At 39.3% G+C, this 13,982-nt stretch overlaps 2 protein-coding genes across 4 annotated transcripts in view; one reads left to right on the plus strand and one right to left on the minus strand.

Moving 5' to 3' along the window:
• Positions 1 to 13,982, plus strand: part of arhgap6 (Rho GTPase activating protein 6) — a 276,724-nt gene that overhangs the window by 168,215 nt on the left and 94,527 nt on the right. The window lies entirely within an intron of this gene.
• Positions 141 to 9,734, minus strand: amelx (amelogenin X-linked). 2 transcript variants are annotated; one of them, XM_003228698.3, is made up of 7 exons: positions 9,610 to 9,734; positions 9,059 to 9,088; positions 6,001 to 6,071; positions 4,274 to 4,312; positions 2,960 to 3,004; positions 1,150 to 1,584; positions 141 to 327 (listed from the first exon to the last, which is right to left on the minus strand). In XM_003228698.3, the coding sequence occupies exons 3-7, from the start codon at positions 6,061 to 6,063 to the stop codon at positions 322 to 324; spliced, it is 588 nt and encodes a 195-aa protein (XP_003228746.2). In that variant the 5' UTR covers positions 6,064 to 6,071; positions 9,059 to 9,088; positions 9,610 to 9,734; the 3' UTR covers positions 141 to 321. The 2 variants fall into 2 exon arrangements, with proteins under 2 accessions (XP_003228746.2, XP_008120687.2); XM_008122480.2 differs by lacking the exon at positions 9,059 to 9,088 and having other exon boundaries at positions 9,610 to 9,721.

Raw genomic sequence — 13,982 nt, forward strand, 5'->3', positions numbered from 1 at the left:
TTAAGGTACCAGGGTTTTAAATGCCACTTTCTTACCCTGGATTAAGCACCTGTCTGGAAATGCCCTATCTTGCTCCCAAGCCAATGTTATTGTAGGATTGGATTTGTTAAATACAATTCAAAAATTAAAAACACATTGAGTATTGATCAAAACATATTTTATTATTTGCTACTTCACATTAGTTTGCCATCTAGTTACAACATTTACTAAAACTGTGGGTTAATGGAACCATATATCACTCACTGAAGTAAAAGTATGGGTTCTTGAAAGCAAAATACAAGGCCTGATTATTCTTTGCATTATTCTGGTTTCTTGGGTCTTTTAGTCCTGGAAGAGAAGAAGAAAAAGGCCAACATTTGAAGCTGATTCTTACTGAATATCTGTCTTAATTATCAGGACTGCTTGTTTCAGTGTAGTGAAATAAAAGTCACTGATTCACCAATGCATCTGCAACAGTATAAAGCTAAAGGTGAAGGACTGGTTATACGCAGACATGACCGGCATGTTGTTAAGGTTGTATACTAGGCTATGCTTGTTTACACATTTATACATTAACCAAATCTTGGAAACTTGATGTGGTCTTGTGCAATTTCAAATATGCATGCAGTTATGATATGAAAAGCAATGATTTGTTTTAAAATTTGAAATAAGATGTGATGTATCCCTTGTTTCTAGGAAAAATAACTGATCTGTTATGGCAAATAGTTTGGCTTTTCACCTGAAGTGGATAATCCTGAATTTAATTTGAAAGAACTAAGTGGTAGGCTGTACTACCGTATGGAAGAGTTCATGAACATAATTGTTATGTGACAAATTTCTGTGGCTGAAAGCACATGCTATCCTTGGAAGATCCTGCCACAATAAGCTAGTTTTTAGGCCACAGAGCTTTTATGTTTTAGCATCATGCTATCATAGTCACTCTTCTGGTCACCTATTCATACATATGAGAAATGCTATTGTAATTACACTTCTAATCACTTCACACATAACACAGGACATCAAATTTTCCAAAGCTACTAGGTAAGAAGAGAGGAAAGTGCTATGTTTTCTTAAAAATATATTGGGACATAATAAGCTTTGCATATCATATCTACATAGGGTACTGTTTTCACTATATTATGGGCATGGCAATGTTACAGAAATTCTTACCACTTCTTCTTGCTTGGTCTTGTCAGCTGGTGGCCATGATTCAAGAGGTGTATCTGATATCAGTGGTGGCAATTGCTGAACTGGGTAAATTGGTGAATTTGGATTTGCTGGTTGCTGAGGATGCATTGGGTGGACTGGATTCCCTGTTTGCTGAGGGTGCATTGGGTGTTCTCCTGCATGTGGTTGGAATGGATGATGAATTGGTCCTCCATGAGCTGGTTGAAACTGGGGCATCAATGTATTTTGACCAGGCATTGGCCCAAATGGGTTGTGCCCAGGTGGCTGCATGTGTGGGTTCAGTGCTGGATGTGGTGGCTGCATTTGATGGAGAGTTGAGTGCACTGAAGGATGGCTTTGGAAGGTAGTTTGGTGCATTGTTGGTCCTGCAGCATGGTGCATCCATCCTCCCATTGGTTCAAAGCCATAACGTGGATACTTGTAAATGGAAGGAATTAAATTTGGTTATTACATTTATATGATATATAATATAACAAGACAAAACAAACTATGAAAAATGTCAATGTGAAAGCTAGTTTGGGACTTCAGTCCTTTGTTGTTGGAGTGCAACTCCTGTCTTTGGAATCCTAGGCGTTTTATTGGCTCTGTCTTTGCTCTGGAACCAAATTAAAACATTATGTTTTGTTAAAGCCTTTGGATCCCAATGTATTTTTTCCAAAGTACATGTACATGGTTTTAACGTCATTCAACCATTTAACTTGATAAATTATTTAATACTGTAAAAATCTGCTTTATCTGACTTTTTACATTTAAATTCTGAATTGTTTCAAACTGCTCAAATAAGTATTACCTCTATGCTACTCTGAGATACCATGATACAGGAAAGGATAGCTATTAATAAAATTAATAGATAAACAAATAACTGATACATGCACATGGCAATTTGTGTACACAAGTATATACACAACAAACTTTTCCCTATATGTATAGAAACACAACACAAACTTGCAAGTGTTCAAGTATCAATCCAAATCACTTAAAGGACGGTGACTCTTGGCTGTGGCTCAGCTTTTTGCTAGATCACAATATAGTGGGAGCTGATGCTGTATCACATGTTACCTGTACAAACCAAATATTCCCTTCTTTATCTCCTTTTTTCTCTGTCACCGTCTTCTATCATATTAATGAGCACCATGACTAATGCATTATCAGCAGTGATATTGAAACAAACTGTCACATAACAGTCTAAATGTACAGAAACGTTTTTCAAAAAGCTCATTTCACAGGTTGAATGTGTTAACTTGTTTGAGCATCAAAACAGACTCAAAACAGAGTCATCCGTGGTAGTATGCATGTGATTACGGCAGTTCAGCTTTCTATAGGCTTGTAACCATAATTCATTGGATCAGCAAGATTGTCTTGGAGCAAAGAGTGGTGAACCGTTTTGGTGAACTGAGAAAGATATCCCCCATGGATCTGGCACAGTAGGTTAAACCCTTGTACTGGCAGGACTGCTGACCTGAAGATTGGGTTGCTGACCTGAAGGTTGGCAGTTCGAATCTGGATAGAGCGCGGATGAGCTTCCTCTGTCAGTTCCAGCTCCCCATCTAGGGACCTGAGAGAAGCCTCCCACAAGGATAGTAAAACATCAAAAACATCCGCGCATCCCCTGGGCAACGTCCTTGCAGACGGCCAATTCTCTTATACCGGAAGCAACTTGCAGTTTCTTAAGTCGCTCCTGACATGAAAAACATTTACGAAAGCTACAGTTTATGTGCTGCACCTCAAAAAATCTTAAACTTAGTGCAGATTAACTGTATACGAAAATGTGGTAATATCATAGAGGACATACCTGGTGTCCTATTAGGCTCTGGTACCATTTTAAAGGTGTCATTACCTGGAGGATATACAAAAACAGTTCTTATGTTCATGACAGTTCAAATAGATTACTTTGTGAGACATGACACGCATTGATGCACTGGTTTGTATAAAGATTATTTTCCAGCATTCTTGTTCCTTTCTCTTCATGCCTTCAATAAATAAAACTGATATGACATAAATCACTTTGCACATTACATTCGCAGTGAAACATGCAAAACCCAACTTTCTCAGGTCTATTCCTGCAGCTTTAATTGAACCATCGTACTACGTTCAAATCTGGTTTGAATAGATCTTTCAGGTAACTAATACAATATTTTCTAAGTTGGAGATTGGTATTAGTATAATGAGCTGAATACATGCACATTTAATACTGCATATGGATTGAATGGAGATTTGTTTGATAATATGCTTTTCTACAAAAACTGTAGCATAACATAATGACATTGAGAGGAAAACATTTATTTCTCCACCACATTTTGTCCTTTCTGATGTACAGGGTACTTTTCCAACACATTCCATATTTGTTCAGAGCACCTGAAAACATAGGCTATCTAATTAACCATGCTACATCCAATTAGCAGTGGATCTAGACACTATATCGCTTACATAAATAGGGGTATAGCGTCTAGATCCAGGGAAGTCATGCTACCCTTCTATTCTGCCTTGGTCAGGCCACACCTGGAATACTGTGTCCAATTCTGGGCACCGAAGTTGAAGGGAGATGTTGACAAGCTGGAAAGCGTCCAGAGGAAGGCGACTAAAATGATCAAGGGTCTGGAGAACAAGCCCTGTGAGGAGCGGCTTAAAGAGCTGGGTATGTTTAGCATGCAGAAGAGAAGGCTGAGATGAGACATGTGAGCCATGTACAAATATGTGAGGGGAAGTCATAGGGAGGAGGGAGCAAGCTTGTTTTCTGCTGCCCTGCAGACTAGGACGCGGAACAAGGGCTTCAAACTACAGGAAAGGAGATTCCACCTGAACACCAGGAAGAACTTCCTCACTGTGAGAGCTGTTCAGCTGTGGAACTCTCTGCCCCGGGCTGTGGTGGAGGCTCCTTCTTTGGAGGCTTTTAAGCAGAGGCTGGATAGCCACCTGTCGGGGGTGCTTTGAAAGAGATTTTACTGCTTCTTGCAGGGGGTTGGACTGGATGGCCTGTGAGGTCTCTTCCAACTCTACGATTCTATGATTCTATGCCAGATTCAGTGATTTAAGAGTAACAATGTGATCTATCCTGTATTAATTTAATATGAAAAACAAGAGTATAACAGAATTTAAAAATTGGTACCTCATAACTGAAATTGATATAACCAGGATGTTGTGGCAACTGTAGAAAAAATAGTAACATATTATCATTAGGAAAACAAACATATTTAGGTTCATCATTAATCCCCTTCTCAAGGTACATTAGATAGTATTAGAAAATGAAAAAAATCTGTATCCTGTCTCCTTACGTCTTTTTTCAAGCAACTTTTTTTCTCACCAAGTTGCATAATTTTGAACTTTCTAGTAAGTAGATATAGATAAGAAGAGGTTGTCGATATATAAAAAGGTAAAGGTTTTCCCCTGACATTAAATCTAATTGTGTCCGACTCTGGGGATTGGTGCTCACCTCCATTTCTGTCACACCAGAAGTGATTTGCAGTTTCTCAAGCCACTCCTGATACGAAAAAAACCTGAAGAGCCGCCATTGTCCGTAGACACCTGCAAGGACATGCAGGCTCAACCCACTCCCTGGATTTGAACTGCCGACCTTTTGGTCAGCAAGTTCAGCAGCTTAGTGATTTAACCCGCTGCACCATTAAGAAAGTGTTAATTGTAATATTGGGAATTATAATGGAAAACAGAGGTTGAAAGGAAATTGATAGTATATATGTTGTAAATATGGTGATCTCTTACATATCACCAAAAAAAGAAGAGAAAAGAGGACACAAGGCTGCTTAAATATGCTTCTGCTTGCTTTTTCTTTTCTTTTCTGCTGCTTGCTTATACAGGCAGTCCCCAGGTTATGAACAAGATAGGTTCTGTAGGTTTGTTCTTAAGATGAATTTGTACATAAGTCAGAAACAGGTACATTTTTAAGTGTAAGTACAGCCATTGCTGTATGTGCTAAATTTTGCTTGTTGTGGAAACAAGGATTTATAAGGTTTCAGTAGAGACACCTTTTCCTCATGATAACCCTTACAGGAATGAATTTCCTTTCCTAGGGGTAGATTTCTCTCACTTCCTGTTATCTCACCTGCGTCTGTACCTATGAGTGGTTTGTAAGTCAGATGCTTGTTACTAGGAAATTGCCTGTATTTATAGGAGTAAAGTTAGAATGAATTATTGTGAATTAAACACAAATACAGTATAGTGGACACAAGTGTGATAGTGCGACCTTTGTAGCTGCTTAATCCACTAGAACAGAGGTTCTTAACTGAGGTCCATGGTGTATAGCATAAGCTTAGTGTGGTTTTTATTTTAATGCATTGTTTTTCTGGTTACAGTGAATATCTACCTGCAAAAAGGTTAGTAAGGATGGTGAAAATGGTAAACTCAAATTTCTAAACATTTGCTGAAAATGACCATTTGATAACCATGTTAGGTTATCAAGTATTGAAATTGTGGAAAAGTTGTAGAACACAATTTTGAATAATCCTAAAAATTAATTTAAAGACACGCCCATTTGGAGTTTCATAAATCTATTCTCTGCTACTTTCTGAGAAGGGAAGTATGGTTTTCACCTGACTAGCAAAGGGTTTGTGGAAGAAAAAAGGGTAAAACCTCTGCTCTAGAGGGTTATTCAGGGCTGCTGCATGACACCCACTTTCTCTTCCTATGCTGTGTTATCTTTAAACCAGCTAGACAATCCAAGAGAGGGCTACTTTTCGGCCACTCTTCAAAGGGAGGACTGTACTCAAAGAAAGACATTTGCTCAACCTTAGGTGTAAGCCTTCACTGTCATTAACTGTTCTGTACAGTCTTCACTAATTGCTTTCATTTAGTAGTTTGACATTAGTAACGGGCACTTACTGGAATAGCAAATGTGGTACTTAAAAGGCACATAACCAAAGTCCAGCCTTCCATCTTCCTCATTGCAGGTCCTGTAATATAAAAGAGAAGCCTTTTTTTCCCTTGATAGGTCAACTCAAGGCACACAAACATATATAATTAGTATTGGTATATCTCATCTGTTCTTTGTTAAACTAACTTTTAAAATGTAAAGAGAGCTGTGTTGTCTCATCTGAATGTTAATGGATTTGGATACAATCCAATCTAAGTCCCTTTTAGTTCAACAAGAAAGTCTGGCACACCAGTTCTCGCCACTGAGATGAAATTTTAAGGTGCTGAACTTCGGTGGAGAAATGTAGATTAATCTTGAAATCTAGTGAAGATCCTCAATTAAACAATGGTCTTGCTCACCTTCGGAGTTGCACAAGATTATCTGTCTGCAGCGTTTCTTTTTTGAGTTAACATCATAGCTTGAGATTGGATTAGTATAACAATTTGCATGCCTCATGTTCTAAGTATTACAGAGCTCCCCCCCCCCCTCAATTATGTGATGTTATGAGAAAATACTGCTTTAGTAGACTGAACGATTTCATCACAGGAATAAACAAACAGTTTAAGTGAAAGTTAAAACTTGTCCTTCATTTGATCCATGGAGATAGCAAAAAGCAAACACTTCCTCCTCTCTGTTCCAGGCTGAGTGAAAAAAAGAGCCTAAATTGTTTCTTCAAGTATGTTTTCAAAACTGACAGGCAATTTTAATTTCAAATAGGAAATGTTATGGGTCACTAAAGCTAATAGGACTGCATTTGAACTGAAAATCAATGCAATTAATATCAGTGCAACTATGTACAGATGATAGCAAGTCACTGGATCTGTTAATCCAAAATTCTATTGGGTTTGCACCAGCAGACTACAAAGAATATAGGAGCTGCTCCTTTCCTTCCTTTCCTTTTCCCTTTGCTGTTACCATTTTTCTCTTCTTTTAATGTTTTGCTTCCTATGTAACCAAGGAATGACATTAATTTCCTGCCATATTAGATGCCTATGTGAAGGCTGGGGGACTCTGGATCCTGCAAATTTGGGACCTCCCCTAAGCTCCCCATAACATACTATTAATTTTGTTTTGCCTTTAAGGCAAAACTTGTAGCCCACCAGGTGTTATGGACTTCTGCTCCCAAAAATCCTGGCCATTGGACAAGTTGGCTAGGGCTTATGGGAGATGGAGGCCCAAACATCTGGAGGGCTACAAAGTTTGACACCTCTGCTTTAAGAGTTTCAGAGTTCAGCTGTAAGGCTTGTGGAGGTTTCCACTGAGTTCAAGAAGACTTCTTTTTCTAACCCTTGGAAGAGGCATATCCAGTGCCAGATTTAGGACAAATGAGGCCCTGAACTAGTTCAGTTATGAAGCCCCTTCCTTGGGCCCTGAAAGAGCAGGCCTAGACTGCCTGCTTTGTGGCACACTCCCATGGACTATCAGTTCTATCATTATGTTTAGAATCACTCCAAAACAGAAGGTAATGTAAAGGTTTCCCCTGGCATTACGTCCAGTCATGTCTGACTCTGGGGGTTGGTGCTCATCTCCATTTCTAAGCCGAAGAGCTGGCATTGTCCGTAGACACCTTCAAGGTCATGTGGCTGGCATGACTGCATGGAGCGCTGTTACCTTCCTGCCGGAGTGGTACCTATTGATCTACTCACATTGGCATGTTTTCAAACTGCTAGGTTTGCAGGAGCTGGAGCTAACAGCAGCCACTTATGCCTCTCCCGGGGTTTGAACCTGGGACCTTTTGGTCTCCAGCACAGTGCTTTAACGCACTTTGCCACCGGGGCTCTACTCCAAAACAGAACACCATCAAATTTAAAATTCCATCACATAAGCAAAATCCATCGTCAAAAATTTTTTTTGGCAGGAATATAGAGCCCCCTGGCCAACAGGGCCCAGTACGCAAGTAGACCTAAGCATAATGGTAAATCCCGCACTGAATATATCCAAATTACCAAACTACTACTCAATAGGAGTATAGTTTTGAGACTGAGAGGACTCATAATCCCACTCTAGTCTGTTTTGGCCAGACCTCACCAGGAATACTGTGTCCACTGTTCTGGGCACCATAATTCAAGAAGGATATTCACAAACCAAAATGTGTCCAGAGAAAGGCAACCAAAATGGGCAAAGCTATGGAAACTAACCCTGTGAGTAGTGGCTTAGGGAACTGGGTCTGTTTAGTTTGAAGAGATGGGACAGTATAGCCATGTTTATATATTTGAAAGAATATAATATTGAGGAGGGGGCAGGATTGTTTCTGATGCTCTGGAGCAGTGGTTCTCAACCAGTTTACCAGCTGTTAGGATTTCTGGTAGTTGAAGGCCAAAACATTTGGGAACCCACAGGTTGAGAACCACTGCTCTGGAGATTAGGACAGAGAACAATAGATAAAATTTGCAGGAAAGAAATTTCCACCTAAATGTTAGTAAGAACTTCCTGACTGCAATAGCTGTCAGACAGTGGAATATGCTGCCTCGGAGTGTGATGCAGTCTCCTTCTCTGGAGGTTTTTGAGCAGAGGCTGGATGGCCATCTGTTAGGGTGCTTTGCTAATATTTTCCTGAATGGCAGAATGTTGGTCTGCATGGCCCTTGTGGTATCTATCAATTTTGTGGTTCTATGAGTATGATTCTATAATCCTTTCAAAGTTGTGTTTTTTGGAACTAAACAGTTAGTTTTCTAATTCATAGTCAAAAAGTTAATTTAAAAAAAAATCAGTTGACTGCTCTTATTTGAGGCTTACTTGATCATGAAGTAGAATAAAAACAAAATAAAGCAAAAACAAAACAAGGTTAAATGCTAAGAATGACTGCTGATATTATAGGAGACCTAAACAAATCAGTGAACAATTCTGCAAGATCTTGAAAACTGGATATTATTGAAGGCTAAGTTTTTATTTCAAACTTTTCTATATTCTAAATCTTTCTGGGGAAAAAAACATAACATACACGTAAATCGATATTGTAACCCTGTGTAGAGAATATCAGTAAATCATGAAGATAAAAATACTCAACATTTACCAATGTACACTTACCTCTTAGAAGCTTTCTGGTATTCTTGTTACCTGTTTTGATTCAGAAGCTTGGTAGTTTAGGAACTTTTCTCAACTTTGTCTCATATTTAAACAGTTTCCACATATACAACAGCCAATCAGCATTTTTTTTTTCAATCAACAAATCTGTGATGCCATACATTTTCAGACATTAGATCATGCTTAGAAGTGTTATTTGTGCATGCAGCCTTTCATTATACATGCATTGCTTCAGAAGACGTATTATTTTGCATTTCTACATTGCCTGGGAGGTTGGGATTTAGTGATAGACCCAGATTCAATTTATCCTGCTTGAATTCAATAACAACTTGATTCTCCTTTTCAGGGTGCCATGTATTGATTTTAAATTTTATGCATGTTTATTAATGCAAGAGAGAGTGCATTGATGGTTATTAATTAGTATTCCATCTTTTCCTCAGAACTGTGATTCAAGATATGATTTTTTTAAGTTGCAATTACAAACATCATAAGAAGTTAGATTAAATAAAAATAAGTTGATTTGATATTAAGCAAAACTGAATTAAGGAGAGTACCTTCTCAGTGCCTGCCCCTGGAGGCTGTTCCCAGACTGTGGAGAGGAGACCACGATGCAACTATTTTGTGCCTCCAAGCTATTAATATATAACTTTATTATGGTCCATGGACCCATAGCTGTTAAGTGAATAACATACAAGAGTTTACAGAACAGTCAAACCGGGAAAATTGCTAAACAAACATAAACTACACAAGCCTCCAAGCTTTTAGAAATTGATAAAGGTTAGACTTTTAATGTTGTGTTTGTAAGATATTTTTAATGTTTAATTGTTTTTTTAAGTTTATATTCATACTGTACCTTTATTTTGATTTTTATATTCTTTTAACTTGTATTGTTTTAATACGTTGTTAGCAGCCTTGATTACCAGTATAGGGAGAAGGGGTGGATATTAATTAATATGATGATGTAATTTTGAAAGTGCATCAAGGAAAAGGGGGGAAATGCAGCACATACACCGTTTAAAGGCCCCTTCATCAGTAGGCATTTACTGTATTTCCTCGTATAATAGTCCCCATTGTGTAAGAGTATTTTTGTTTTCCTTGTGTAATAGTCTCACCCTTGATTTACCAGTCCATCCACTTGCCCATCCGCCCGCTCAAAGAGTCACAAGTTTGCTTCACTTACTTGCCCAGCCACCCACCAATCCGCCCGCCCTGCTGCCTGCTTAGCCAGCCATTTACTCACTCACTCACTCATACAGGCACTTACTTGGTCACCCATCCATTCAATGACCATTTGCTTCCAGAAAAGCCACTTCAAGAGTGTATGTGATTATAAATGAGAGGGAGGATCTTTGGGCGGATGGGCTGTGAGGTCTTTGGGTGGGTGGATGGAGTACCAAGTGAGTGAAGGGTGACCAAGTGAGTGAGCGAAGTGGTGGGTGGGTGGGTGGGTGGTTGGATCTCTGACCAGGGTTTTTTTTTATTTCATGTCAGGATCAACTTGGGAAACTGCAAGTCGCTTCTGGAGTGAGAGAATTGGCCGCCTGCAAGGACGTTGCCCAGGGGACGCCTGGATGTTTTGATGTTTTACCATCCTTGTGGGAGGCTTCTTTCCTGTCCCTGCATGGAGCTGGAGCTGATAGAGGGAGCTCATCCGCGCTCTCTCCGGGTGGGATTCGAACCTGGCGGCTTGCAGATCAGCAGCCCAACCTTCAAGTCACAAGGCTTTAACCCACTACTCCACTGGGGGCTCCAGAGGGATGAATAGCTGAGAGATGTGCATTTGCTTAAAAGGGGCCAGCAAAACTGGTAGGGCAGGGCAGAAAGGCATGTGGAGGAAGCTCTAGGGAGCATTTATTTTGTGGAAGCTGCCTTACTGTTTCCAAACAAAAAGGGTTTCTTCCTTGCATAACATTTGTATTCTCCCTTTTTTCCAAAAGGAAGGGGGGAAAGTGCTACTATTATGAGATGAAATATGATAGTTGCTAAAGGTCAGCCTGAATAAAAAAGATTGTTGCCTGTTGGTAGGACAACAAGGAGAGAACCAGCTTAGCCTCTTGGAAGGGAGTTTCACAACATGGGCACAATTATGGAGAAAGTTTGTTTATTCATCCCCACCAGGTCTGACTGTGACAGTGATTATTCTACAAAAGGGATCTTTTTCTCCTTATTATGGAGAAATATAGTCCTTCAGATAATGAGCACTTTTAATTAAACCTGGAAATAGCTATACCTATTTGCTTAAGATAGTAGCAGGTTAAGTGTTATCCTTGGAACCATGTGTTCTGAGCAGCCTAGTTGCATCATTTGCAATCTGTGGAATGTTCTAAACCACATCTTAAAATAATCCAAGCAGGATGTAACCAAGGAATACATCACTATGACCGAACTAATATCTGCAGGAAATAGATACAGTTAGAACATTGGCTTTACCTTAGCAGATACGTTCCCACCATTGCTAAAACCTGGGTATACACGGCAGTGGCTGAATCCAGGAAAAGATCAAAACTTTGAATATGAATATTTAGGTGAAATGCAACCTATTCTAACACAGGTTGAAGTCCTGTTTCGTAATTTGCCTTTTGCCTAATCAGAATTGCCCTGCCTGAGTTAACCTTCAGTGTGTTTACCCTCATCCAGTCCACTGAAGATAAACACTAACTTGAAATCAAAATCAATTTACTGTTTTGGATATAATGATGGATAAAGCATGAGCTTTACCAATAGGAACAGTGTTGTATGTTTTCTGGGCTGTATGGCCAGAAGCATTCTCTCCTGACATTTCATCCACATCTATGGCAGGCATCCTCAGAGGTTGTGAGGTATATTCAGGAACAGCGTTTCCTGTCTATTCTGTAGCCTGAATCCTCCGCTAAGGGTCCTTCCAAACAAGCCCTATCTCCCAGGATCTGATCTCAGGTTTTCTGCTTTAAATTGGATTTATGAGTCCGCACTGCCAGATAATCTGGGATAAACAGAAAACCTGGGATCAGATCCTGGGATATTGGGCCTGTCTGGAAGGGCCCTTAGATGACTAAAGCAGCCTCTGTTCCTTAACCAGGCCTGACACCATACTGAGATAGATCGAAACAAATTGTGTCATCCAGAAGCTTTGAATGCTTGGAAACTGGCTGGTAGTTATTAATATGGTGGAATTCAGGGAGAGACTTTTGAACAACTATCTTATCACTGCCTCTTTTCAGTAATGTTAGAATTGTTTCTGGCTGCAAATAGGAATTGACAGCTTCCAGTACCCTCAATGACTACTACTATAAGCCAAATGAGGGAAATGGCTGTAACAGATTTTGTATGGCACTTAAATTCCAACGATCTTATCCATTAGTTATAACAATAAGAAAGCATTTTAACTTTAAATAACAGAAGCCCCTTCTACTTCTGTTAATCTTCCTTTTCTATGTAGGCTACATGACACTTACTGTACATGCTCGTGTATAAGGCTTTGGAGACAAAATTATGGATTACGATATGGATAAGTCAAGGGTCATTCCACAGAGAGGGGAATGTGCCAATGCTTCCTTGATGGGCCAACTGGCCGTGGCTGCCACCACCTCTGTTCCTTGCCCAAGGATTCAAAAAGACCAAAAGTAGTGCCTTAGCACAAAGGGAGTTTTTCCAACTACTCAGAGAAGAAAAGAGTCACTTATTTGAAAAGAGTTAAGATACAGTTCTTAAATCAACCTGCAGATAGGTTATCCCAGGGTTTTTTTTGTTTATTCTTTGACTAAAATTTCAAGACGTATACATGAGTATATAGGGTAATACTTCTTTCTTTCTGTAACTCCTCCATTCCTTTCATCATTTTTGTTTTGTGCAGAATGTGATTGCTGCCCCTCTGTCTCTCCCTCACATACAACATATGCATCCAAGGTGTCTCTAGAACTCCCATCTTTTCAGTTTCTGCTTGCTTTCATGCTCTGTATTTTAGGGGCAGGGGGAGGGATTGGCTTATTTCTTCTGCTCTTTGTCTGGAAGAAACAGAACATTCATGGATTTAGAAATGTAAAGTTGACATCATGCATGGCTTACAGCAGATTAAAACATATCACTGGTCCTGTTCACACCATCATCTTTGATGTGGTTTGGTAGATACTAGCTCTCCTTATAAATTGCTGGGAAACAACCTCAAACCAGTGAGGATTTGAAATTCATCTACATTGCTGCAAATAGGGGAGGAATAGCAGTTCTATGAATACTGTGACTTGAGATCTGATTAAAACTATAGCCAAAATTCAATTGAGTACTTATGCTGATGCCAAGCAGATGATAGAAGAGAGGATTTTCCTGCACAGCTTCAGTATTTATTCTGGAGTGCTGACAAATACTTCAGGGCAGTGTTTTGAGGACAGGAAGTGGGGAAAAGGGAAAGAAGAACATCTCATGGGCATTGCACAGGGAGGGAAATCACCCCAGTTTTTTGTGTTCTGAGAGGGTTTCTTCCATCAACTTAAGTACCCAGTTGGATCCTAGGCTATATGTGTATATGCGTGGGAGGCTTATACACCGTATTGCATATATCAACAGTCCTGGTGCAGTATAAATACATTTTTTAAAAAGAGTCAGAAAACTGGCGGCCATCGGGACACTAGGGATTGCATTGATGTTCAGAAAGGTTCAGATTTTCCATCTTGAGATGCCTAAAGGGCAAGCTTAAATAATGTTTTAAAATGTTAAGGTTTCTAAAATTATACTCTTTCCAAATTTCATTACATGTAAAATGTTGAAATGTTACTCTTTTCAGGGTCTGTAATTTACATGAAACCATGTAAATTTTTTCGATGTTTATACTGATGTAAATCAGATAAATATGCTTACTTGTTTACACTGAAAGCAAAACTTGTCCATTTTGCTACTTTTTATGCAGACATAATATTGAAAACTATATGCCAATGCTTGTTCTTTCACCCCTGTT

Source organism: Anolis carolinensis, chromosome 3 (assembly GCF_035594765.1).
Source record: "Anolis carolinensis isolate JA03-04 chromosome 3, rAnoCar3.1.pri, whole genome shotgun sequence".
Taxonomy (NCBI): Eukaryota; Metazoa; Chordata; class Lepidosauria; order Squamata; family Dactyloidae; genus Anolis; species Anolis carolinensis.